This window comes from Anomalospiza imberbis, chromosome 1, assembly GCF_031753505.1.
Source record: "Anomalospiza imberbis isolate Cuckoo-Finch-1a 21T00152 chromosome 1, ASM3175350v1, whole genome shotgun sequence".
In the NCBI taxonomy this organism is placed as follows: domain Eukaryota; kingdom Metazoa; phylum Chordata; class Aves; order Passeriformes; family Viduidae; genus Anomalospiza; species Anomalospiza imberbis.
The window spans coordinates 74,618,201-74,643,340 of record NC_089681.1 but is presented as its reverse complement, the minus strand read 5'-3'; the positions used below and the strand labels follow the sequence as shown (position 1 = coordinate 74,643,340).

Genomic DNA, 25,140 nt, shown 5'->3' with positions numbered 1-25,140 from the left:
TAATAGGGTTGTTATAAATGGAAAATTAGATAGATGTTCACATTTGAAATAGTTAACTTAGAAAATACACAAGTAAGACAGAACTGAAATAAGGTTCCCCAGACATAAATAATTCTGCCACTACTTGCCTTGGGGGAGATTGGCCTTACAGCCTAATAATTCTTTTAACAGCTATTGCAAGTGTATAGAGGAAATCAAGTAATGATGTGTAGGTGTAGAACATAGATTTTAAGAAGTTAAAACTGATTTGGATTATTTACCTCTGTACATTATATTTGTTTCCATAGTCCAGACTCCAGTCACAACCTTTGTTATTCTTGGTTATTGTGAGAATTCTGAGGTTTTTAAAACAGCTGGATAACATGGGTACAAACAGAACTGTAAGCAGCTCTGCAGAGAGCTGTGTGGGGACTTCCCATGTCTGTGCACCCTTCAACCCAACACTTTGTGAAGAGAGGCCTGGAAAGAGAGAGTTGTCCAACACTAAAAGTTGTCTTGGGTTGAAACAGGACAGTGAAGAACATGCTGGCAATCAGAAGTGGGAATGCCCTGATTTCCAGAGGTGCCCTATTCTGACCTGTGGCTCTGGAGATGCTGGCTCTAGATAAGGAAGGAACCTAAGGCAGGTCGAGGCTGCCCAGGGACTGCACAGCAAAGCACAGTGTCCTGACAGGTCCTGGCAGAGATGGTCATTAGGCAGAGTAAGGGAGAGACATAATGAGTGTGATTTGTTGCATGCCATCACAAATCACAGTATCCTTTTAGAGCTTTGGGCAGGTTTACAGGTAATGTCATGAGAATGCAGTGATAATAGATGGTTTCAGCATTTATAAGGCACTATATCCCATGAAATACACAATGCCTGGTGAAAAAGCTTAAAAGCTTTTCTAACAAAGAGCCTTGATTTAATGAAGGAACAGTAGATTTTCTGGAGTACCAGTGTGTTCATTTAGCAAACAGATGTGGCACTTACTATACTCATCTCCCAGTCCAGCCATTTGTTATCACGCCTCTGCCAAAGGTTACTTTAAAAAGAACCATGAGACCACTTCTTAGTCATAAACAGCAGCTGGTGAGGCTGCAATATCTGAAGCCCTTGCAGCTGTTTGCTAAGTGGATGTGTGTCTGAGCTCCAAGGCATTACAGTCTTTCAGGTACTTCTGAATATCTCACCCAAGAGTCCATATGCAACCTTTGTTTTTCATTCTTATCTTGTTTCTCTACAGCATATAGTGATTTGGGGTATTACATTATAAATAAGCTGCACCATGTGGATGAATCAGTGGGAAGTAAAACTCGGAGGGCCTTCCTTTATCTTGCTGCCTTCCCTTTTATGGATGCCATGGTGAGTGCCTGATTCAGAACTGAAATTTAGTTTTAATGTTATCTTTTTGTGACCTTACTTCACAAATTTTGTTACCTGATGGGAAACTGAAGTATGCAGAAGATGCGTCCTTTGCAAGCAGTAATTCTGTGTATACCTAGACTCATCTCCTGCTATATGGAGAAAGCATCTGAGTGGACTTTAAACATCCAGAGATTGTGACAAATGTCAAAAACCTCAGCTGCCTTGTCAGAGTTACAGTATACGCATGTTGGAAGGCACTGGTCATCTTGTGATCAGCTGCACTGCTTGTCTGTATGTGACCTCCTTCTGATTTGTGGTGAAAGATTTGGATTTGCCATGCATTCCCAGACCTGCAGAGCTCACAAGGAGTAAAATCAATAATTTCTCAAAACGAATTTGTCAAAAAGATATTTCTTACCATCAGTTTTTGCAAGCACAGCTAACTTCAGTATATCTCAAATGCTTGGGCAAGAGAGCCACACATGGGGAGAGCTGCTGCTTCCCAGATCACCAGGCTCATTGCCTGTGGCCTGCACAACATGAAAATGTGGCAGCTCTCCTTTATGCCCCTAGCTGTATGTAAAATTGGTAAAGGAGAACCTTCTCATGCTAATGCCTCCACCACTTTCTCATCACTTTGTCTGCTTGAAACAGTCGCTGACAATAAAAAGAAGTTGGATCATAAAAAAGAAGTTGGTTTTATTTTCCAGAGAGGACTCAATATAACTCAGTGGGTCAATGAATATTACACTTCAGAGGTGCATCCAGCGGATGAATGATTATTTATTAGATTATTTACTATGATAATTCATCCTGTGCAGCATCCGATTTATGAAGGGCTGCTTTCTTACTGGATGTGCTCAGAAATTTCTCTACAGTCTGTAAATTTATCCCTATTCTCCCTGCCAGCCTGGCAATGAGGAACTCAATACAGCAGTACTTTCTCTGCATTAATGGCTTAATGTTTGCCCAGGCTCACACCAGGTAGTGTTGCAGGTTGTTTGGGTACAATGTAACAACCAGAAAACAGCATTCTTGGACCTCAAATCATTCACAATATCATAATCACTTCCCAAACTTTTCCCTGTCCTTTTTTCAGGCATGGACCCATGCTGGGATTCTGCTGAAACACAAGTACAGTTTCCTAGTGGGATGTGCCTCCATCTCAGATGTCATAGCTCAGGTAAAGGCTCCTCATAGAAGTCACTGTTTCCACTGTGTTAGGGACCAGATGCTTTCCTAAACAGAAACTCTCCAGTATAGAGAGTCTCTCTGTGCCTTCTCTCTCTTCCATAAGCAAGACACCAGAGGAAGTAACCTTGTGTGCTGCCCTCTGACTGTTCATCATGTGAAGCCTATTTGCTGGCAGTTGTGGTTTAGGACAGTCTCACTTGATTGGATCAAGTCAGTTCCCAGGGCTGCTTGGCTTAGGGTCACGTCCTGAAGCACTTCCACAGCCCTGTTTCATAGTGGCTGAGAAACAAGTTCTGTATGTACACGTGTACATTTGGGGAAAAGAAAGGCCAGGCAAAGAGACCACAGGCTGCCACCAGTCCTGAGGCTGAGAGAGTGCTTTGAAATAGATCTTTGTCTGCGTGTACATTCTCCCCAGCACTTTGCACAGTTCCAGTGAAATCCTGAGCTGGAGGTGAAGGCATGATTCTCCAGCTGACCTGTCAGTTTTGCATGTGATGTCTAATCCAAGGAAATGCAGTGTAAACCACCTTCTGAGTACTTCTTACTGTTCCAAAAGGTGAAGGCTCAGAAGTGTTCCAGAAGGGGTCTGTAGTGATAACCCCTGGGTGATTCAGAGAAGACAAAATGGTTTTTGAACTTCCAAAAGAGAGGTGTTAACTATCCTATTGCTTTGTATTAGGCACACTGAAAAAACAACATTCATACACACTGTGTTGCAGCATTTAAGAACCAATATACAGCCCTCACTTGAAAACCTATAAAATATTAGTAAATGAAGAGTAACAGCAACTGTAAACAGTTGCTGTACTGCCCGATTACCAGCTGTATGGTGTAATGACTGGATAAGAAAGAGGATAAAACAGTACGACATCGAAGGAAATTTGAAGTCAATGGCATTCAATTCAATTTTCCATAGCATTTTCCTTCCTCTAAACCATAAGGAAATATAAGGAAACATAAGGAAACATAAGGAATGGTTCAGTCCGTTGCTACTCTGTATTTGTCAGGTCTGCCCAACTACAGTAGTGCACTAAATCCCCAGAGATAATACCAATTACTGCAAATGACCTTAACCCTCAGGGTCTGCTCTTGTTTCAATGTGACCTACAAAGTTTCCTGACCCTGGGTGCGTGTCAGGTCATGCACAGCTAAATACAGAAACAAATTCTTATTTTGGCCATGCCCTTTCCACAGGGGTTGGTGAGTGGGGTGCCAGGGTTGTGAAGAATAAGACACCTGTCATCTTCTCTCAACAGAATACTACACAGAGCAAGAGCAAATCCAGAGCACAAAAAGTTGTGGCTGTCATAGCCCAGAACTCTACACCTACATATCCACCCTACACAGGGAGTAGGGGCACAGGCAGTAGCCACTTTTTCTTGAGTAGCTTCATGTGCTCACTCTTTGTGGCTGACTTTGCTTCTATTTACTGAAAAGTAATGTTTCTGCATGTTTGAAAACCCTCATAAGCACTGTGGCCTGCCTCAGGAACATTTGCAGAGCATGGTTTTTATTAACTACTTCTACAGCTCTAGCAATGAAGGAGAGAACCTGCACCTGAGCAACGTGTATTTTACTTCTTGTAACTCACTTGAATACCAGCATGTCCTGGCAGGATTGTCTTGGTTCTGCTCTTCACAGCTCCATACACAGTTGGCTTTTCAGTTGTGCCCCCCATCCAGAGTCATTTGGAATTTAACAGGCATTTCATCCACTCTATACTTAACAAAGAGAATAATATCATATTAATCAGTTCCTTTACATTTTACGGATTGAGCATTTATTCTTTAAGAGGCTGAATTATGAACTGTTCATTATCCTGAAAGTTTCCATTTAATTTACATTAATGTGGCGCTCAGCTGAAAAACAAATAATGAAATAGTGAAATTTCACTTGAAAAAGTTGAAAATTAGGTTGACATAAGACTTCCTATTCCTAAATGTTGAAGTGAATATTTTTTAAATCTGTCTTTTTAATTGCCGCTACCCCCCCAACTCTGCCCAAAAAAAAAAAAAAAAAAAAAAAAAGTAGGGCTTAGATGCTGACCCTAGAAGCATGTCTCCAGCCTCAGTGTGTATCAGAATAGCACATTCTCCTGGGAAGGGTGACTCTCAGCCACATGCTTGCTGTGAGACCTTGCCAGACTTTCATGCCAGCCTTCTCCTATTTATGGGTTCTACTCTGACACCTGCCCAACCTTCAAGTCCTGTTTCACAGAGTATGAAGTTAACTCTTGTTCTTTTCATGTACATGACCAAATACTGGGGGATCCTGACTAAAGTTTCTATAGATACTCTAGCCATGCAAGTTGTTTCAGATTGACTTAGTAGGAATCAGACAGGAGATGATACATTGGCCCTGGAGAAGCACACAGACAAGTTGTTAATCATCTGTTTGTTTTCTCTGCAGGTTGTTTTTGTAGCCATTTTACTTCACAGTCATTTGGAGTGCAGGGAGCCTCTCTTGATCCCAATCTTGTCCTTATACATGGGAGCACTTGTCCGATGTACCACGCTCTGCCTCGGATATTACAGGAACATACATGATGTTATTCCTGACAGAAGTGGGCCTGAAATGGGGGTATGTCTTCATGCTTGTGTTTTTTTTAACTTAATAATTTTATTTGGGTTTTTTTGTGTTATAATACTGCATTAAACCACTGTGCATGGAAGGGCCATGGGAAGGGCCTTCCCTCTGTCCTGTGGGAAAAGACATTTTCAGTTAAAGAGGCATGGTAGAAATTATTCCAGCAGCAGCACGTGACACAATGCCTTCTATGGTAAGGATGTGTCTGCTAAGGACCTCTGTACCGAGCTGTAAGACAGCACAGCATGAACTATATGAACACCTTAGTTCACATGGAAGAAGATATCAAAATTTCTCTTTTTCTTCAAATGTCATATTGTTTTTCATGTAGCTTTGTCTGGTAGTCAGAACAAATTATGCAGATAGATACCTTATGCATTATTTATTGAGATCCATGACACATCTTCTTTTGAATCAGTACTGCTCTTGAGTGAAAATATTTTAGGCTCCTCATATTGAAAATTATTGAAATGAATGTACCAAAGTGACAATGGATGGGAAAAGCAGAAAACCTTTCTCTGTGCTTTTGGTCCTGTGCTGCATGTTTTTTTCCAAGCACACTTCATTTTTTTCACCCTGTGTTGCAGGGAGAAGCTACAATAAGGAAGATGCTGAGTTTCTGGTGGCCTTTGGCATTAATTTTGGCAACTCAGCGAATAAGTAGGCCCATTGTCAACCTTTTTGTCTCCCGGGACCTAGGTGGTAGTTCTGCAGCCACAGAGGTAAGAAAGGCAGTGCTCTCCATTACTGCAAATTATCATTTCCATGGCATTATCTCTGTGCTTCTCTCCTCAGCCAAGCTGACAAGAAAAAACTGTCTTAAGTACATTTCTGTTTAGTGCTCTTTTTATGCTTGCAAAGAAGATTGCTTGGACTCTCACCATGAGCCCTTCTGCCAGGTCTACTGGGACCTCACCCTCAACCAGACTAGTAGAATTTTTTCACTGAACAGTGCCTGCATCCCAGATTTTCATGCTCTTCACATAGGTACTTATATTCTGGAGTATTTAGATCCCAGAAATTTTAGAACAGTTGACAGTAGCCCTATGTCCTACTCCTTCCTGTCATGTATATTTTATGGCTGTGCAAACTGAAATGAAACTACTGTTAGCAGTCAGTGCATCACACAGAGAACAGTGTAGAGACATAAAAAAGCATATATTAAAAAAAGATCTGCCTCCTGGTTGGGATATGAAATGCACCTTATTTCTCTTGAGGAATTTCAGATCACTCCAGTAAATCTCCTAGAGCTGGTGGGAGACAGATTTCTGATTGTGATGCAGAGCCTTTACCCATGCTCACCACAAGCTGACCCATTCTCTAAGAAGTCTGGGGGGCTTCTACTGCCAGTTTCATAAGAGGATGTCTAGATGCATATAGCCATAGGATAAACAAAGCTGTAAGATACTAAACTAAGAGCAAAGTTTAAAGAACTGCTATTAATTTGTCATACACAATACAGTGTATTTCACTCGCTCAGGAGGTGGCAGAGACTGCAAATAAACAGCTGTGAGAAAAGAACTTAGGAAATTTAACACATTTACATATGTGATTCAGGGATGAATCTGTGTGTTAACAGTGGTATCCATACAAGGGAAGCCAGAGGTTAGCAAAGATAAGTTTTGCATTTCTTAGTGACTTTCAATTTTAGATGCATCACATTTCATGGCTAGCCAGTTCCAGTTTGTTGCTATTAGGATGACTCCAAATACATGTCACAGCTGGGGATTTACTGGCAGTTTTACACTAATAGGAATGGTCACATCCCAACTTTCTCTGATTTCTGAAATAATTGCCTTTGCAAAGGGAGGTGCTGACAACACTGATTGCATCAGTGTCTGGAGCATCTGTATCCACAGGACTTTTACAGGTCCCCTATTTAATAGTAGCAGCAGCTTTCACTGTAGGCAGGGAGTCCCTGTGAAGGACTAGGCTGTAACATGTTCCTGAGGACCACAAATCCACTTGCACTGTCCAGCTCCCTTTGCTTCTGTTTGGACTGCCAGCACAGTTGTGGTGATTGGGCTACCCCTTTGGGGATGGCTTTCATAGGGGCCTTTCTCATCTGTCAAACACAGGTGCTAGACATTTAGGAAAACTTTCATGCATGTATGTTGGAATAACACTAATTGAGGAAAAATGCTGGAAAAAAATCACTGCTAAAAACTTAATACTTTCATCCAAGCAGAATCTAGCATCCACAGTATAGTAGTGGAATAGTTTTTCCTTGAACAGGTACTGTGTCTTTGGAGTCTTTTTGGATTTAACAATGAAAATAAGGAAAATAGTTTTTATATTCCTTACTCAATTTAACCTAGTTAGGTTTCATACAGATGGAAATTCTGATGAAAATACAGTAATGGGAGGGTGTGCAATTAAAAAGGGCACTATCTTAAAATTCCAATTTGTTTTATTTGAACCAATTACTTTTTCAAGGTACATTAAACATTATTAACGCTATTATTAGCAGGGAAAGATCTATACCACAATCTTCCTCTCATGTTCCACTCTCTTTTTAAACAGCACAGGGAACAAATTAGCTTGATACATGGTTCTGTGTTTGTACCAAGCAAAGTTTGTACCAAGTAAAGGCAGCAGTTACATTTATAATGGGAAAATGGGCTCAGATAATCAAGAAAAGGTATTTTGAAAGTTTGGGAGTGAAACAGAAATAGCAGTAGTTTAAAAAGTTCTTTCTTAACACTACCATTGCCAAATGTAAAATGAATCAAAATGTGTGGATTGTAACAGATCTGGACCTGCAGAATAAAAGGCACCCAAGTGCTTTGATTTCTAGAGTTAAGGGAGTCAGGCAGTTCTCAGTACAGATGCATACTTCAGCTCTGAGGACTAGAAAATTTGGAGTGACAGTAGATTTACAAGTAGCCACAGGAAGAGCTCATAAACACCCCTCCTAAATGAAGGACATGTATTTGGACTTTTTCTTCAGCAGCCAGAAAAATCACCAAAATATTTCATACATTAATAGGAGGAGGAGCTTATGTCTTTGATAAACCTCTTGGACTGTACTTATGAGAGAGTAAAAGGGCAGTGAATTGTTAAAATTTCAGGCAGTGAATTGTTTCTTATAATAAAAATGTTCACCTGGAATTATTTTTGTCTGGTGCTCATTGATTTGCACCAAAGTGGGAAGAGGTAGATTTTTTTGGTCTCGTAAGTGCCTCCTGTCTCCAAGCAGTCAGATTGATGTCCAAACTCAGACAGCCACTGAGATCCACTGATTTATAGTCTGTCTTATTTGAAGCTGTTTTATTTATGGATAACCAAGTAAAATGTATATATTGAAATTATGCGGTATGGTCCAAAATTACTGTGAGCTGCAAGGCATTCTGCTGCGCAGGTATCTGTAGGTAAAATAACTCAGGAGCAATATGGGAGGAAGGTGTTGGGCTGGTATGGGGTGCACCACAGCTCAAGTTAACTACTAACTCAGAGTATCAAGAGTGATGGTGAAATGACAAAGCTGACTTAGGTAACTTCATGGCACAAAAAAATTTCTTAAGCTTAAAATGCCAGGCCAAATGACTGCCATTTTGATGGTCTTCCTGAAACAAAAAGCTTCCAGTCCCTCGTCTCGTTTTGCATTGTGTCAAGGTCAATGTGGTGATACTGGTGGGCAATAGCACCCTATGTTAGTTTCACCATTGTGTTTGAAGATTTGAAGTTCACGTTTCTCTGTCTATTCATAGGCAGTGGCGATTTTGACAGCGACATATCCAGTAGGACACATGCCCTATGGTTGGCTGACAGAGATCAGAGCTGTATACCCTGCTTTTGACAAGGTGAGTGTCCTTGTTAGGGCTGTCATAAATACCTTTTGTGGGGTTTTGCATGTGTGGTCCTCCTAGTTCTCTCTGTTTGTTGTTCCACTGATAGGTTTTCTTAAAATCTAGTTAAAATTAATTGGCTTTTGGTGGCTTCAAGCTGTTGTCCAATTTATGATTTTAACCTTAGCTCTCTGTTACAAGGTATTAAGCTGCCTTATGGATAGATAGGTGCTGTATTTTTAGGGATTAAAAAAAGTCCTTGCTATGAGGTAGCTACTTAGGTAATGAAGTGATTTCTCATGAAGTATCATCACTGAATGAGCAAGCTCACGTCTCCGCTCTGGATTTTGTGGTATCTCTCAAGTGGGTTTGGGTTCATTTGCTTATGTTAATATTTAGCAAAGGGTGTTTCATAGACTGACACTAATACAGATAACAGACATTCTTTCAGTAGTACTGACTTAGCTGACCAAGGCTATGAAGATTTTTGTTGGTAAATCGTGTAATTATGTAAGAATGCAAGGACTGCTCCTGGAACTGAGCACAGAGCAAAAATTGATTTTGTTTAGTCTCTTTTTTGCTCTGATTTATGACTGGTACTCACTAGTCCATATGTTATCAAAGAACAGTCCTGTCCTGTGACTCTGGAATTCAAATGCCAGATCCTCTCCTTCCCTTTATTTACCAATTAGTAACTGAACTTTCTGGTTCCAAATACTCATGAAATATGTTTGTTTTCTCTGGAGTGTATTTAACTGGAGCAAGCCCTGTTTAATGTCATCCACTATATTTCCAAGGAGAATTTAAAACCAACACATAGTCAAATCAATCATAACTTCCTAACCTGCCTGTGTACAACTAAATTGACCTGTCAGATAACGTACCACACGTAGGCTTTCTCAGAGACCATGCTGCTGAAAAGGAAGTGCAGATGCAAACCCAGTGAATTGCAAGATAAAAATAGTTTGGGACAGGAAACTCAGGAGCTGCTAACCTCATTTGATGCAAGCCACAATCAAATGCACTACTGTCAAGCAGTAGTAACAGCAATTAAGACTCCTAAATTCAGGTCTCATTTCGCTGCTGAAAGATACACTGACAACTGCAGTGGTGACAGGATTAAACCATGATTTTTCCATTTGTTTATTTCAGGTAGATGGCTTCTCACAGGGCTCTTGTGGGATAATGTTGGGAAGAAAATGCTAGGCTAAGGCACAGATGGGTACAGTTTTTCTAACTGCTGGAAAAGTACTCATGGGAATTTTAGTTCCATGTTTGAAGAGCAATTTGTAATAAAATGTACAAAATGAGGTAGCAGTAGTATAAAGTGTATCTCATCCTGGCAACCATATGCCTTCACTGTACTTTTTAGATAATAAATACCAAACCTGAAACCCACAGTGGGTTTTTGGAGATTGCTGTGAGAATTGCTTTTCCCTCGGTCATGCATTACCTTCTGTCACTGTGCCTTCCAAAAGCTTTGTTTGCTTAACATAAGTCTTTCTCAGAAGAGTCCAGATAGGAACACAGTTTTATTTCTGGATCCTGTAAGGTGTCCATTGTGATTTTCAGATGCCAAAACAGTATATTGCACGCAAACTCCCATTTTCTTTTGTCAGTTATTCAGGAGGCTGGCAATGCTGATGGCCATCAGAAACACACTGATTGATGGGATTTGAGATGCCCCTCTTCAGTGGTTCTACTGGAGAAGTCAGATTCTTGTCTTCACAAGGGAAACCATTGTCTCTCTTCACATTTGTAAGAGAGATGCAGGGTCCTACTTCAGTCTTTAATGAGACTTTGTGTCCAAAGCAACCCCATGACCTAACAGTTACATTCAGGTTAAGGGTTACTACTAACTTTTTGGAAGAGAGCAGGCATGTGCTAGTTCTGTGCTCTGTAAGCTATTTAATATGGTGATAATGCCATTGCTCTTAATGGACCCTGCCACCTGACTCAGTGCAACACCAATTGTGAGATCTGTGAATGCTATTTATCTGATGACTAGATGGGAATTATTTTTGCTCTATAGTGTTTTGTTCTGAGAGTGTAATGTGGAAAAGTTATGACCAAAGAGTATGTGGTCAAGAGCTGGAGCAAAGGGCAGAGTATGGCAAGGGCAGGGATAGCAGCAGGGAGGTAGGAACAAATAAGAAAACTTCTTCTTAGCAACCCTTTTGGATGGCTTGATTTGGGTGTGCTTTATTTCCTCTCTGTTATTTTAGGTTTGTTAGAAAGTTGAGCCATGCAGCAAAAAGTTCATTTATACAGTGGTGAGTGATGTAAGCAAAGCTTATCCTCACATCTGTGAAAACTAACAGCAAAGCAAAGTATTTCTTCAGAAACACAATTAGTAGTAAGAGATGCATGAAAAAAATGTTTATAGGGAGTTTTCATAACCTGTTCCCAAAAAGGTCAGACAGAGTGGCTTCCTGCTTTAGGGGTGCCTACATCTTCAAGCACCCAAACTTCCAAGCAGGTATTTAGGCAGGAACGTGGGGCTATCTAGGTGCAATTGCTGCACTGATCAGAACAAAGGCCTTAAATTGCAAAATTCCATCAAGCACTGAATGTGTGTGGAATAATGTATGGTTCACAGTGCCCCACTCCCCAGTTGTATCTGCAATAGTTACATTTCTCCTACAAGTAACTCCAGTAGAGAAGGCTGACTCTGTGGCAGGTACTGCTATTCTAGCCAAGTTACATCTAGGATGTATAATTGTACATGTCATGGTACAGGTTTTATCAACAGGTTCACCCATGGCAAATGCAATAGATGACCTAACAGACTCTTGCTTAAGGGCTCCAAATGGTAACCTGCTTTGATATCCCATCCTCTTCTTTCACAGACCATTTAGTTTGGTTTTATGTGTTCCCCAAAGGCAATTTTAAATCTTCAGCTTCATTTGCTATATTAGACATATGGAAGAAGGCTTTTGTTGTCTTAAATAAAACTTTGCTGCCATGTGAGTAACAGAGCCGATGTTCAAGGTGGAACATCTAATAGTCCTAATTATGTTCTGTTCATTAAACTGCATTAATGGATCCAGCTGTTCCAGAAGCTTTGTTTATATTACCTGCTTGTCTAATTAGATCAGTAAGGATGCTTGCATTGGTGATTTGGTACCAATTTGTGGTAAAAGGGAATCAAATCCAGTTTTTTCCTGTGAAAACATGCTACAAACATTGAAATAAGGTTAAAAAAATAATGTGATGTTTTCTTAGAAGGAGCTACCAACCTTTTTCAAAGCTGAATTTGTTAAATAGGACTTATTCTTTGGAAAAGTAGGGAGATTACTCAGCCCTCAGTGACTGTAGCAGCAGTTGCAGTCAGTTTAAGCAGAAAATGTTCTGTAATGGTACAAAGTACTCAGAAAGCTCTAGGTTATAAAGCAAACAAGCCAAGTCAGACACGGACAGGCACAGACAGTCAGGTCCAGCACATGACCCTGGTGCTGGCAGCTCCCGGTAGTCTGGAGCCAGGCTAATGCTCGCTATCTCTTTCTCTTGCCCTAGAATAACCCCAGCAATAAACTGGTGAACACCAACAGCACCGTCACAGCGACACATATCAAGAAGTTCACTTTTGTTTGCATGGCGCTGTCCTTAACGGTAAGAAACCTTTGTTCAACTCAGTGGTTTTCATCTCAACCAGAAAATTGTCTCCTCTACCTAATGCTAAAAGCACTAGCAGTTTAAGAAAGGTGAGTTGTCTTGTGAAGCTGTGTTGCTTTTATCTGGAGAAGGGAATGTGATCATAGTATTGGAGTGACAAGAAAATCAGCTGTCATTATTTCAGGCTAGATATCTAAAATCAGGCTAGATATCTATCATTTTATTTTCACTACTTTTCATTTCAAATCAGCCTCCCATGCAAAAAGATATCAGAGATCTGCTTTTCTTTTCATCTATTTTTGTTTCTTTTTTCAAATGAACAAAACTTCAGGTAACCAATGTGTCAAGAATGCAAAAGAATGCATTTGTGTCACATGCAGTGGGATGGCAGCCTGTCCCTGAGCATTTTTCATTTACTGTGAATGGTGAGAAAGGCAGCACCGGTTGACCCTGCAGTAGCTGCTGCCTGCTGCCTCTCCTGGCACTGGGTTTTCATGTGAGGGTACTTTGATGCACATTTGTTCTGTTTGCTCTCAAAATTAACTAAAAAGGGCAATATTGGAGATGGTACTTACACTGACTAAAGGATCTAAATCTGTGTTCATGCTGAGAAGCATTTCATGGGGATGATTTTCAGGGAGAAATTTTGCTGAGTCTGCCATATTTCAAGATGACCAATTTGCACACATAAATACAGTGCATTTTCCCCAAGAACACTGTTTCTGCAGTCTTCTTAGCAACAAACAGGCAGTTGTGGAAGAAAACTGCAGCTGGTGGGAATCATAGCAAATAATGGAGCAGATGACCAGGGTAAATCCAATGTCTGTTTCTATTAAGGATGGATTTATATTAGTGCTTAGGGTCAGGACATCATCTATACACAGTACCTGCACTAGAAGGACAAAAGAAAAGGAGAACCTAGAAAATAAGTTTTTCATAGAAGTCCTTCATTATGCTAGAAAAGTACTTGGGAAATGTGGCAATTGTTTTAGGATACAATGCTCAAAGTCCTACAGTTGAATCTACTCATACCCCAGACAGGTTCCCTGTTTACCCTCAGCATTGCGTACTTTCCATGGGGTACCTGGCTGCTTTGGAACTCTCTTCTCCCTGCATTTACAAATTTACTACTGAGTATGGGAGCACTGACAGAATTTCTCTCTCCCCTTCATTTTAGTGTAGAACCTCTATGTCTGAGTTGCAAATGACTTATGCATGAAGAGAAACTATGTCAAAGAAAATGTTACAGCACACAAGCCAGAAGTATTTTTAACCATCTCCACCCCACCCGAGAATGTGGGATACAGAACTCTGTGTTATTTGACAATGGAAAATTAAGCAGTTCAATCCATCCACAGCTGAATTATATATCTTCTGCTCTTTGTCTCCTATACTTTTTCCCTAAACAGCTAGAACTGGCCACCATCAAAGACAGAATTGTATGAACCAATATGGCATCTCCTCTGTCTTTTAATTTCCTTAAGCTTGACCTTTTTTCATGTGGCTTAGAGACCAACAGCTCTTGCTCCATCTTGTATTTGCTACAGCAAGAAACAGCCGTATGCCTCCACTGAATTGGCCATTGTCTGGAGACTTTCCATGAGACCCTAGCTCTCGTTATCTACCATCACATGCCTTGAGGTTTTCTTTTGTGTCCTGTCCCAGACCAAAGTTATGTTCTCTACAGCTGGAGCTTCCCTCAAAGTCTGTCAGTGTTGTTACAGATCCACAAAGGGGAAAGCTTTCCTTGTTCTAAGTTGTTCTGAGAATACTACGTCAATCTCAGAGTTTTCTCTGAACTGACTGTATTCTTAATCCCCCATGATATTTATCAGGTTACTCTGGTTCTGATAGATTATGAGCTTTTCATATTACCATCACTATCTTCTGCAGAGAAATTTTTAATCATCTCAATTAGCTTTTGTTTTGTGACTTTCTAGGATTTTGTACGCAAAAGTTCTCATTTTACTTTCAAGGGCAATTCTTTCATGAGATCATCATGAGAGATCTGCTCACAATGAAATTCCAGAAACACTTTTGAGGTCCATAGCTTTTCCTGTCCCATTTCTATTTTTGCCTGCTAGTGACAGATTCTTAGGATTGCCTGTCAACAGACAGAGCAGAAAAATAGACACGAGCTCTAAAGATTCAGTTGTATTCAAAGGCATGAGCCTGCAAATGCTTCAGCAGACAAACTCAGCAGATGTTGGGATGACTCATGCTAATGTGTGACACAGGCTCTAAGGAAGGAGACTTCAAATTTGCCTCTGTTGTGGCCAGGTGAACTCCCATGGCCATTGGTGATAGCTGTGTTTTTATTCAGGGGCTCTACTTCAACAAATGGCAGTCGGACTAGTCACGTCACAGTTGGTACAATCTTGTTCTTTCAGGTCAGAGGGAAGGGCTCCCAGACTGATAAGAGAAAACAAATCCAGTACTTAGACATATCATGTAAAGGCATTTTACAGTGGATGATCTGTAGATGGATTCCAGAAGATTCCACCCAAAAAAAAAAAAAAAAAAAAAACAGTGAAGCTTTAAGTACAAGCAGCAGCCATGCAGGGAAGTACCTTCCCAATGAAAAACCTTGGGAAACTTTCAATTATCAAAGACATACTATTTCAGTAGAACTGGGAGAAAAATGTCCCACCTCCTTCCACAGACCAGTCATGCCTGTACAAGAAGTACTGCAATCCTACTACTGCAACAGAAACACTTTGTCCCTGTAGTTGGTAGTGACAGTATTAGGTCAGAGTAGAAAAAAAGGCATAGTTTTGTTAAGAAACATAACGTCATGGTTTGTTTAAATCCTCACGGGATCTGAAAGCCTTTCCAGGCTAACTTTGCAACATGCACAAGTGTTCTGTCAAGGATGATCATAAGTACTGCCTCATGGCTTTGAAGCTGCTACTAATGCTAGGGTATTAAAGCTGCTCCTTCAAAAAATGGGAATTAGTTGTATTGCTCAGTGAAAAATGCATAGACAAGCTGTTTTATTTAAAGGCTTTAAGTAGAAGCCATTAAACTCCTGATAGGTAAGACAGCTGTTGTGATTAGTCACATGGATGTTGTTTTTGTTGTAAGTGGGGATTCCTTCAAAAGCCATGTTTTGTGACTGTTCAACTGAATGTAAAATTTGTGTAGCAGAGGCAAGGAACTCAGCTGTAGAATTTTTTCCATACAAATAAAGGACCATTCTAATTTTAAAAAGTAAGTAATGCTTGGTAGTTTACATGCAGTTTAAAGGGTGTCCATAATGCTGTTTGCCATTATCTGTTACTTCACTGCCATTAGGCACTTTGGGAAAAATGCTTCTTTCCATATGTAAGTAGAGATACTGCTCCAAATGCCAACACTGCTGCCATTGCAGATGAGGCTGTTGAAGAACTAAACATTTTGGTTCAGTGCTGTTTAGTTGGCCCTGCAGATCAGCCCTGAGGTTGCTGCACAGATGTAAACTAAGGGAAGACACAGACTCAAGAGAAAAGTGGTACATCTGTAGCCCATATCCCTTTGGTTGGGGATGTGTCAACCTCAGTACACTGAGGAAGTCCCAAAATAATTTGTCTGGGTTCTAATTTACTGCATTTCTCCACTGCAGCAAAGGTTTGCTCTGTCAGGGGAGAGCACTGCCTCACATATGAGCTGTGCATAGAGGGGCAGGTTCTGTGAGGAGCAAGCTACTCAAAGGAACCCTGCCATACACAGGGGAGTAATAGCAAACAGGCTGTGCTTTAGCAAGGGGTTTTCTTAGAACCGTGGTAGCGTCTCTGAGCTTGGATACCACAGTGCAAAATTCAGGGATTTTTTCAAGGCAGCCTGTGATGGGCGCACAGATACTGCCAAATTACCTTTCCCCCTCCCTCGTTCTTTTTCTTTCTTTTTTTTTTTTCCCCCAATCTTCTCTTCATTTCCCAGCTGAGCTCTTTTTTAAGTCTTCTGTGATGACACAGAAGTTGCAGTCAGTTAAGATCCTTTTCTGTGGCTAATGTTAGCTGCTGGCAGCCACGTCATTAGTGTTTGGTCATCTGCCTCTGAACTGCAAGGCTTTGCAGGCTGATTTCACGTCACTTGTTAGTGCTGCTGTACAAAAGTAAGAGAGGCAGCCTCGTCTGCGTGGCCACAGCCGTGCCCTCACCCGTGTCTGCGTGTGAGGCCGCGTGCCCTGAGCTGAGAGGCAGCCATTGATTGTGCAGGCAGCACTGGGAAAGCGGGACAGTCAGCTCACTCAGGGGGCTGGCAATAGTAACATTCACATCTCAGAATCATGCTGGAAGGCAAGTCATGTCTTAGTTAATGCAAGGTCTGAGCACCCTCTTTTTAGTAGCTACCGCTGAGGTAAAAGCATGGCCAGCACCAGCTCAGTGTGGCGGGCAGCAGATCACTGCATGGGGAACATACAGGGAGCTGGTCAGAGAAAGCAGCTTCTCAGAGAGCACTGTGAAAGTGCTCTAGCTCACTGTCACTGAAAGTGACCCTGGATAGTCTGCACTTACTTGCTCATTTACAGCAGGAAGGAATCAATTCTTACAGCAGTAGTTCAAGAACTGTGCAATTTAGTTCAGCTTTCTCTTCCAGCAGCCTCAGCTGGGACAGGCCACAGTGTTTTTTGGGATACGGTTCCAAATACCAGCTCCTGTTGCTGCATGGTTCACGTTAGCTGAAGTGTTAGCAAGGCACGTGGCCAATTATCTTCATATTCTCTAGTGTTCTGTGGATTACATCAGGTTTTCCCTTCCCAATAAGACAGGCTCAAGGTGCCAGGGTGACATGCTATGTGCACCACATCGTGTTCATCCATCTGTCTCCAAACTAATGTATAGCAGGAGAGCTGCACAGTTCCTCAAAGTTTTAACATGTGTTCTATTAGAAACAGCTTGAAGCTCTTTCCAGGTATTTGAAATGAATTTCAATCCTGCTTTGATTTTTTTAAAAATGAACATATGGTTATGGACAATTGGGGAAGGTAGCAGTTTTCATGAATAAACAGACTGATTAAGGGGAGAAGCTAATTGTATAGAATGCTGTTTTATATTTAATTAGCAAACACTGCTTAAGAAACAAAATCCAGATGTTCAGTTTTGGCCTGTGATTTTTTCATTCCTTTCTATTCCAAAAGAATAATGATAAAAGAGTGGAGAGAAAGTGTTCACATTTACACTCGTATGCATATGATTTATGCAAGATTTATAAATTTCATATTTACTTGTTACAAACATACTTATGAAAATTTTAAATCTCTTAAAAAATTAAATTAAAAGAACCATCACCATGAAGTTTCAATGAAAGTGAAGGTTCAGGCACTTAAGCTGAACAGATTCATGTGCATTGTGTTGTGGTAACCAAATTCAAATTCCAGGTCACCTGCATTAGATTTAAATCTCAGTGAAAGATTTAATGTAATGTACTCAGGAGCAGACAGCTGGTCAGTTTACTGGCTTATATGCTTAACCCTGAGAGTTGAGTGTGTGTGTGTGAATACATGTCAAAATGTCACCTACTTTACAGTCAGGGTTGGTTTATTGACTCCTCAATTATGTTGTTCATAATTGAGGAGTCTAATAACTTTGAAATGTTTCTAATACTAGTAAAATTATTTTCTATTTTATTTGTTAGGAAATCTCTTAGATTCTATAAATAAAAAGCAATTTTTTTTTTTGTAAATAGAGTGTAGTATTTAGATTCATTACTTGTTCTTTTGACAGAGGATTAAAAAGTACTGATTTCTAAGGACTCCTGCTGATGAGCAACTGTAGTTTGAGGAGTTACTACTGGCAAGTTTGTTTGTTTCATTTGCTGGTAGTTATCAGTCCCTTAGGAAGAGCAGCACACAGACTTTTTGTCAGCTCTCCAGTGATTATAACTTGTAGCACAGCAGCATAAACTACCATCACTTGGTAATTATATTAATCTCATAGATTAATGTATAATTTATGTACCTGATAAGCATGTCATCATACTCACTATCATTCTAAGTGAGGGATGATTATATTATGTATTATATTATATTATATTATATTATATTATATTATATCCGTCAGAAGGTTTAAGCTGCAGCATTTAACCTGCTTGCTTGTGTATATTTTATTTACCCCTGACCATGGGCAAAAAAGAGGGACAGATGCTGGGAACCATAGACTTGTGAGATTCAATAGAGGGACCCCATCTCTATCTGAAAACAGCAGAGTGAGGTCCAGAGTCACACAGTTTCTCTTGCTGGATCCCTGTGACAGGATCAGTTTCGGTCTGAAGAGGGGAGGAGGAAAGTCTTTTTTCCATTTGACAGCAGTTTACTGCAAGCCATCCCATAACTTTCCTAATTCTCAGTCATCATCTGCTTGGTTATGTTCTGAAATTAATCATCAAGCACCTAGGAGATGAGAAAGCCCTGATCAAGAGCAAGGAAGCCAGTGTAACAGAGAAAATTCCCTATATGAAAAAATGAGAAGTGCAGAAGACGAGACTCAGTAGTTGCTGCTTCCTGCTTAATTCTGTCAGAGCTAAAGTCAAACACTGTCGAAGAGCAACAGCTATGTTGCTCACCCAGGCTGAAAATCCTTGTCTGTTTAAAAGACAACTTGAGATGCCTGAGCTTTAGCTCTCTGCTTTGGATTTGGTTATGCCAGATTAGGAACTGCCAAGTAGGTACTGGCTGCTGACTCTTCTGTGCGGTTGATCAGCAAGGCTCCACCAGCCAGTGACGTGTAGCACTGGCAGATAATATTGAAGTCAGAATGAATAAAGGGAGAATATTCATACCAACTCAGTGTATTATTGCAATAGCATTGCCTTATTGACTTATTCCCTGATGCTGTGCAAACACTCTATACTCAATAGTTGTTCAATTTCCAGTTGAACTCAGCAAATCATATTTCCCAGCCTTAAGTCTGGCAGCTGATTTTTCCCATGAGGGACACCTAAGACTGTACAGTTTTCATAGGCCCATTTGCTCTCAAATATTCAGTCTGTAGTGTAATAAATATGCCATTTCATATCCCTTTCTGCACTTACAAATAAGTTCATTTTCCACCTGATAAACTATACTGTGTGAAGCTCTTACATGCATTATTAGAGTGATGTATTTGATGTTTTCAACTATGCAGTCTGCTAAATAATGAGACATAAAGCAACTCTTGACAGAAGTTAAAGGAGAAAAGGTAAAGAACTCATTGCATCTCTGCAGCAAGCCTGACTGCTGGCCTACTAGGTACCCTTAGTTAGCACTCAGGATAACATGATTTAGGCTTGCATGTTGAAAAATGGCAAGGAACATGTTTCCATTTCACTGAAATCTTTTGAAGGTAGAAGAAGAGTATCCATAGCATGAAATAACTGCATGACAGATCCCTGCAGTGCACAGCTCCCACTGAGTCCAGGAGTCCCATGGTCTTCAGCCACCATGAATGCACGTCCTGAGCTGCAGTAACTAGAGAAGTATCACTTTGCTTTCTTTCCAACTTTGGAGGTGAGATACCTGGAAGGCCAAGAGACAGAAAATTGCATTCAGGGCCTGACCCGAGATTAATTTTTAGATGCCTTAGGCAGCTTCACTGTAGCCAGAGGGTATGCCACAGGAGTGTTTTAGAGTTTGCCACAAGCAGAACATGTGAACATGTTTTCACAAAAATGTGGATAGTGTTTTTCTCCTTTCTGAAAGAAAATAAGGTCAGTTACCATTACTACTGTGAAATCAGTATTAGACTGTCAGGTAGCAAGAAAATGTAGAAATACTTGAATTTATCCCCTCATCTTCATGCATTTGAGCAAACAGGGGAGAAGGGTTGTGTGGGCATATTCGATTAAGTTTGGTAAAGATCAGCCTAGAGAGGAACAAAGTGATTTGCAGTTCTGACCCATGCAAGAAACTGTTGGGGCTTTTACTCCATTATTCCTCTTACACTCTCACAAGCCCTTTAGCCAAGTACCTGCGGCCTCATCCCCATGCTTTCAAGTGATTCAGTTCCTTGGCATTTCAGATACTGAACATCTTCCCTGCAAATGGGGAATGCAATGTGGTGTCCAGTTAGAAACCTCATTAATCTGTTCTGTCTTGAGGATTCAGCTACTGTAAACATTTCTGCCTTACCAGATGAAACAGCTGTGCCACACCATGAAAAAAAGGATCATGATGATTTTTTTCATGTGAACAAGGAAACCTGTGGATTTATCAGTGTTCATGTGCTCAAACTAAAACATTGCACAAACTAAGTTACTTTGTAGAAATCACAAATTTTAATTCTGGAGCAGAAAGTTTCTGATGGCAATAATGCTTTTCAGATTCTGTAATGCTTGTGTTTTGACAAAGCACAAGTGTTTTTGGCACTATGTTTTGCGGTGTTGTAGTTCCAGAAGGTCAGTTACCAACCACTGCACTAGAATTTATAAATGGACGGTTATGTAAGAGACAACATTCTTAAAGTGGCTTGTGTTACTGCATTAACTAGGGTGGGCCTTTGCTGTCTTTTAAGTTGACCAAGGTTATATAATTTTTTTTGGGGGGGAGGGTGTTTTATTTTTTAGGAAGTCTGACTGCAGATTTTTAGAGTTTTAATAATAATTTTTTTTGCTGCATCCTACAATGTCAAACTGCAGATTAATACTGCCAATCCTCACTCCTCTTCCACATAAATTACAGCAGTAAAATTTTATAGTATATTGTCCAGTTCATCTAGGTTAAAGCAGTGGTGGATCCTCCCCTGTCTAAGGTCATGCTTACAACTCTCCTGAACTGGAAATTTTCCTGAATATCTCCTTTTCTGCTTGTGAGAATAATCAATTACCCCTGAAGACCTCAGAGTAGCTACTGTGGTGTATCTCCATTCCTGGTATTTGTTGCTTACTTTCAGGAATACTTTTTTATAACAAAGAAGAGCTTAGTCATGGCTAGCAACTCTTTAAGAAACAGTACAAACCATACTCTTCTCAGAACTGAAGTCCTGTATAGCTTTATTTAGCCTCCTCTGTAGCCCTTACTCCTGAGTTTAAAGATAAATGAAAGAAAATGGGACTAGCTGAGTTGGTCAGAGTGCTAACAATGCCAAGGTTGTGGGATCAATCCCTGCATGGGTCATTCACTTAAGCCCTGGACTCAGTGATCCTTGTGGGCCCCTGCCAACTAAAAATATAGTGTGATTCTATGAAATGTATTTAGGAATTATATTTTGCTGCCACCATATCTACCTGTGACATTTAGTGTCAGAAGCTGAAGCCATTGCAGAGGCTACTGGATTTGTGTTCATTTTTTCTTAGCTTCTATTGGCTGTCTTTGTTTACATCTCTGCATTGCTTTATTATCAAAGGTTACAACCTGGCTTTACTAAAGTCATGGCAAATTTGGACTGAGAGACAGTAAAATCCACAGGAATACATGTCACAACAAGAATCTGGTCATTCTCAGGGGACACAACCCCAACTGCTGACCACGCCAATATTTGAAATTCCCTGGGTGGCAGAGTTCAGTGTCCTTATCTCTTGTGAGTATACAAAGAAAGAATATAAAAAGCACAGACAACTCTCCAAACTCCTCCAACTCTCTCAAATCTTATTTCACCAATGGTCTCATTACAGCCTTATTCTATTAAAAAGATCTCACAAGTCTTATCAAGAATATCCATACTTTAAAAAAAACAGCATTAACTTTTAAGACTTAATCTGTTTTATTTTGACTTTACTTTTGTAGACCATATGAAGGTCAAGGACAGCTTTTAGAGTAATAAAAACTCATCTACTCATCCAGTGGAGCAATTTATTTTGACTTTGATTTTGCCCATCTCTTAACTCCAAGACTGTTTTTTTTTAATCTTCAGGCTGCTGGCACAAAAAATAACAATTGGAAAATGGCATATTGGCAAAGAATAACAATTGGAAAATGGCATATTGGCAGATAGTTGCTCAAGAAGCTTTTCACCTTTTCAAGGTCAGGTTTAGTTCCCATTTCAGTAAAAATTGTTTCAGACATGAATGGAAGCATTCCTGCCTGCACAGGAAGATGCTGGACCACCACAGGCAGACTTTATGAAATCCTCCCAAGGGCCTTCTCCTATCCATGGTACTGCATTGAGCCTTTGTCCTGGAACAAAGGTTTTTTGTTTGCTCCAGTGAGGTGGAGATTAATGTCTCCTTCATGATTGTTCAGGTTTCACACAAAGGGTCTGTTCTGTATGAGTGGCTGGAGCAGGCAGAAAAGACAGCATCAAAAATTGTCCCTGCAGCAATGTTCCGGCTCAAACTCCAAGCTCACAGTAGGAAGAGCAAGCAAGGGGAGCAGAAAACTTGTGACAGAAGAAAGTTACTAAGTTGGGAGATGGACGGTTTTCAAAAAGAGACTAGAAAGCTGACATTTTTTGTTTATTTAGGCTTTTTAGAAGTGAAGTAAAATATTCTTCCTTCTGTAAAAAAATTAAGCGGCATAATTAATTGGGAAGATACAATGACTACCTTAAACAATTTAGTGACCCCACCCAGCCTGGAAAATACCACTTAAGTACTTTCAGCAGCAGCTGGGGAGAAAGCAGATGTGGCATTGTGTTAATGCTATGAGAGCATCATCTATTTCTAAAGAACGTAGTGCTCTTGTCACTCTGGAAAGCTGGAGGAGGTAGGGAGAAATTTAGATATCTATAAACCAATTATTTCAGGAGGAGATACAAAGTTAGAGGGTGTTCCCATAAGCAGTCTCTGGTTCTGCTGCCACTTGACAAATTTTATGAAGGCTGACTGCAGCTTTACACCCCCTGCACAGAACACAAAGTGCAGAGAAATCTATACTGACTTGCATGCGCCTGAGGGATCATCATTGTCAGAGAATGTCCTTGTGATTCAAGTCATCAGCATTATCATAAATCAGTTTCAGATGTGACTGTGGTCTGACATTTTTACTGCTCACAGTTCCATTTTGGTTCATGGGACCCTACAATTTTTCAGGCTGGAAAGGCCTCAGGAGTTCATCAGGTCCAGCCCTTGTGCAGAGCAGTGTCTGATGTGAAGTCAGAACAAGTTCCCTGGGGCTTTGGACAGTCTGTTCCTGAAAACTTTACATTTCCCACACAAGAAAAGGACCCAATTTCTGACCTCTTCTGAGTTACATGACACATGAACACACATCATAAGGTATCTCAACAGAGCATCAGACTGCAGCAACCTTGACCCTGAGATCTGCTCAGTTGCCTAGAGCTTGGTGCTGATAACAGTAAGGTTGTGGGATCAATCCCTGTGTGGGCCATTCACTGAAGAGTTGGACTTGATAATCCTTGTGGGTCCCTTACAAGTCAGAACATTCTGTGGTCTGTCACTTAACACCTCAGAGTCTCAAACAATTTGGGATGATGAATTTAGGTTGTTTGCTGTGTATCAAAAATTCCTCAAAACTGCAGGTGTGTGACTGCTGTCTGAGAGGAAATACAGCAAAGATAGCACGAGTCTGCAGGCTTGTTCTGGCAAGGACCAGGTTATGGTATGCAGCAAGATTCTGTAGCAAGGCAGTGATGCTGGCCTCTAGTTTGTATGAAACCCGGTAATTCTGCCACAGATTCCAAAGAACTTTATGATTGTTTATAGAACTGTGCTTCAAAAAAATGAAAGAAAGCAAAACAGCAACAAACCTAACTGAAAAAAATACCCATAAGTCTTTAAAGACAGCAAGGTTTTTACATTATTATTTTTTATGGTAAATTAGATACAATTTCTCTTCAACAGGTAATAATGCCTTTGTGATAAAACCTAGACTTTATGATTTCTTGGCCCACAATAAAACACAAAAGCCCTTCTTTGTCTAAATCAATGAGTAGCTGCATCACCTTCCTTCATAAGAACCCTGTTGAATTCTTCCTGTATTTTTCAACTAGCTGAGAGGTACGTGAGGAGAGCTACCTCACTACCTTCTACGTGAAGGTAGCTTCAGGAGGTATTAGGACTTTGTATTCTGTGCCACACCTCTATTCAACACGGAAGCACACCTCAAGGGGAATCTGAAAAGGGGGGTAACTATTAACTTTTCTGTTGCTTCAGTACTAGTAAGTAGTTAACAGTTACAAACTGTCGTTATTTTTACTCTTCACAGAAAACAGAAGTGCAGTTTCTTTTAACAATAAGTTGCTAGAGTAAGATTTTGAGTGAAAAGCTCCAGTACTATGTAGTCATATAGAGAACTAAATTTTCAAGGTCAATGAAGCTATGGATTTGAAATAGCTATAAAAATCCTATTTAGCACTAACAAATTAAACTACTTTTTTTTCCAACATCTTACAAAGTAGATTATTGAACAGAGAAGAGAAATCCAGCATTTGAACACAGATGCTAGTTAGAACAAGATATTATCTTGACTTCAAAAATATATCTGTGAAATCAGCTCATCTTGTGCAATAAAAGCTCTGAAAGGAGACACAATTATGGAAGTTCTGTTTGTGTCAGAAAGAGGGAGACCATGGAGACATTTGGTAAATCAGGAGATCCAACCTCATAAGACTCAGGCTACTTTTTGATTTGTTTGTTGCGCAGCTCAAAAGGCTAAATCATGTGATTTATATTCCTCCATAGTAGTAAAAGTTCTAAACTTAGCTGATACTATCCCAAAGACCTGAGGTGCAATTCAAAGCTGAGATGTGTAAT

At 40.3% G+C, this 25,140-nt stretch overlaps 1 protein-coding gene across 1 annotated transcript in view; it reads left to right on the top strand.

Moving 5' to 3' along the window:
• Nucleotides 1–25,140, top strand: part of ANKH (ANKH inorganic pyrophosphate transport regulator) — a 99,679-nt gene that overhangs the window by 62,977 nt on the left and 11,562 nt on the right. The window contains exons 3-8 of the mRNA XM_068197007.1: nucleotides 1,227–1,345; nucleotides 2,448–2,531; nucleotides 4,955–5,125; nucleotides 5,719–5,853; nucleotides 8,842–8,934; nucleotides 12,436–12,531. Coding sequence (XP_068053108.1) covers nucleotides 1,227–1,345; nucleotides 2,448–2,531; nucleotides 4,955–5,125; nucleotides 5,719–5,853; nucleotides 8,842–8,934; nucleotides 12,436–12,531 — 698 coding nt within the window. The remainder of the gene's footprint in view (nucleotides 1–1,226; nucleotides 1,346–2,447; nucleotides 2,532–4,954; nucleotides 5,126–5,718; nucleotides 5,854–8,841; nucleotides 8,935–12,435; nucleotides 12,532–25,140) is intronic.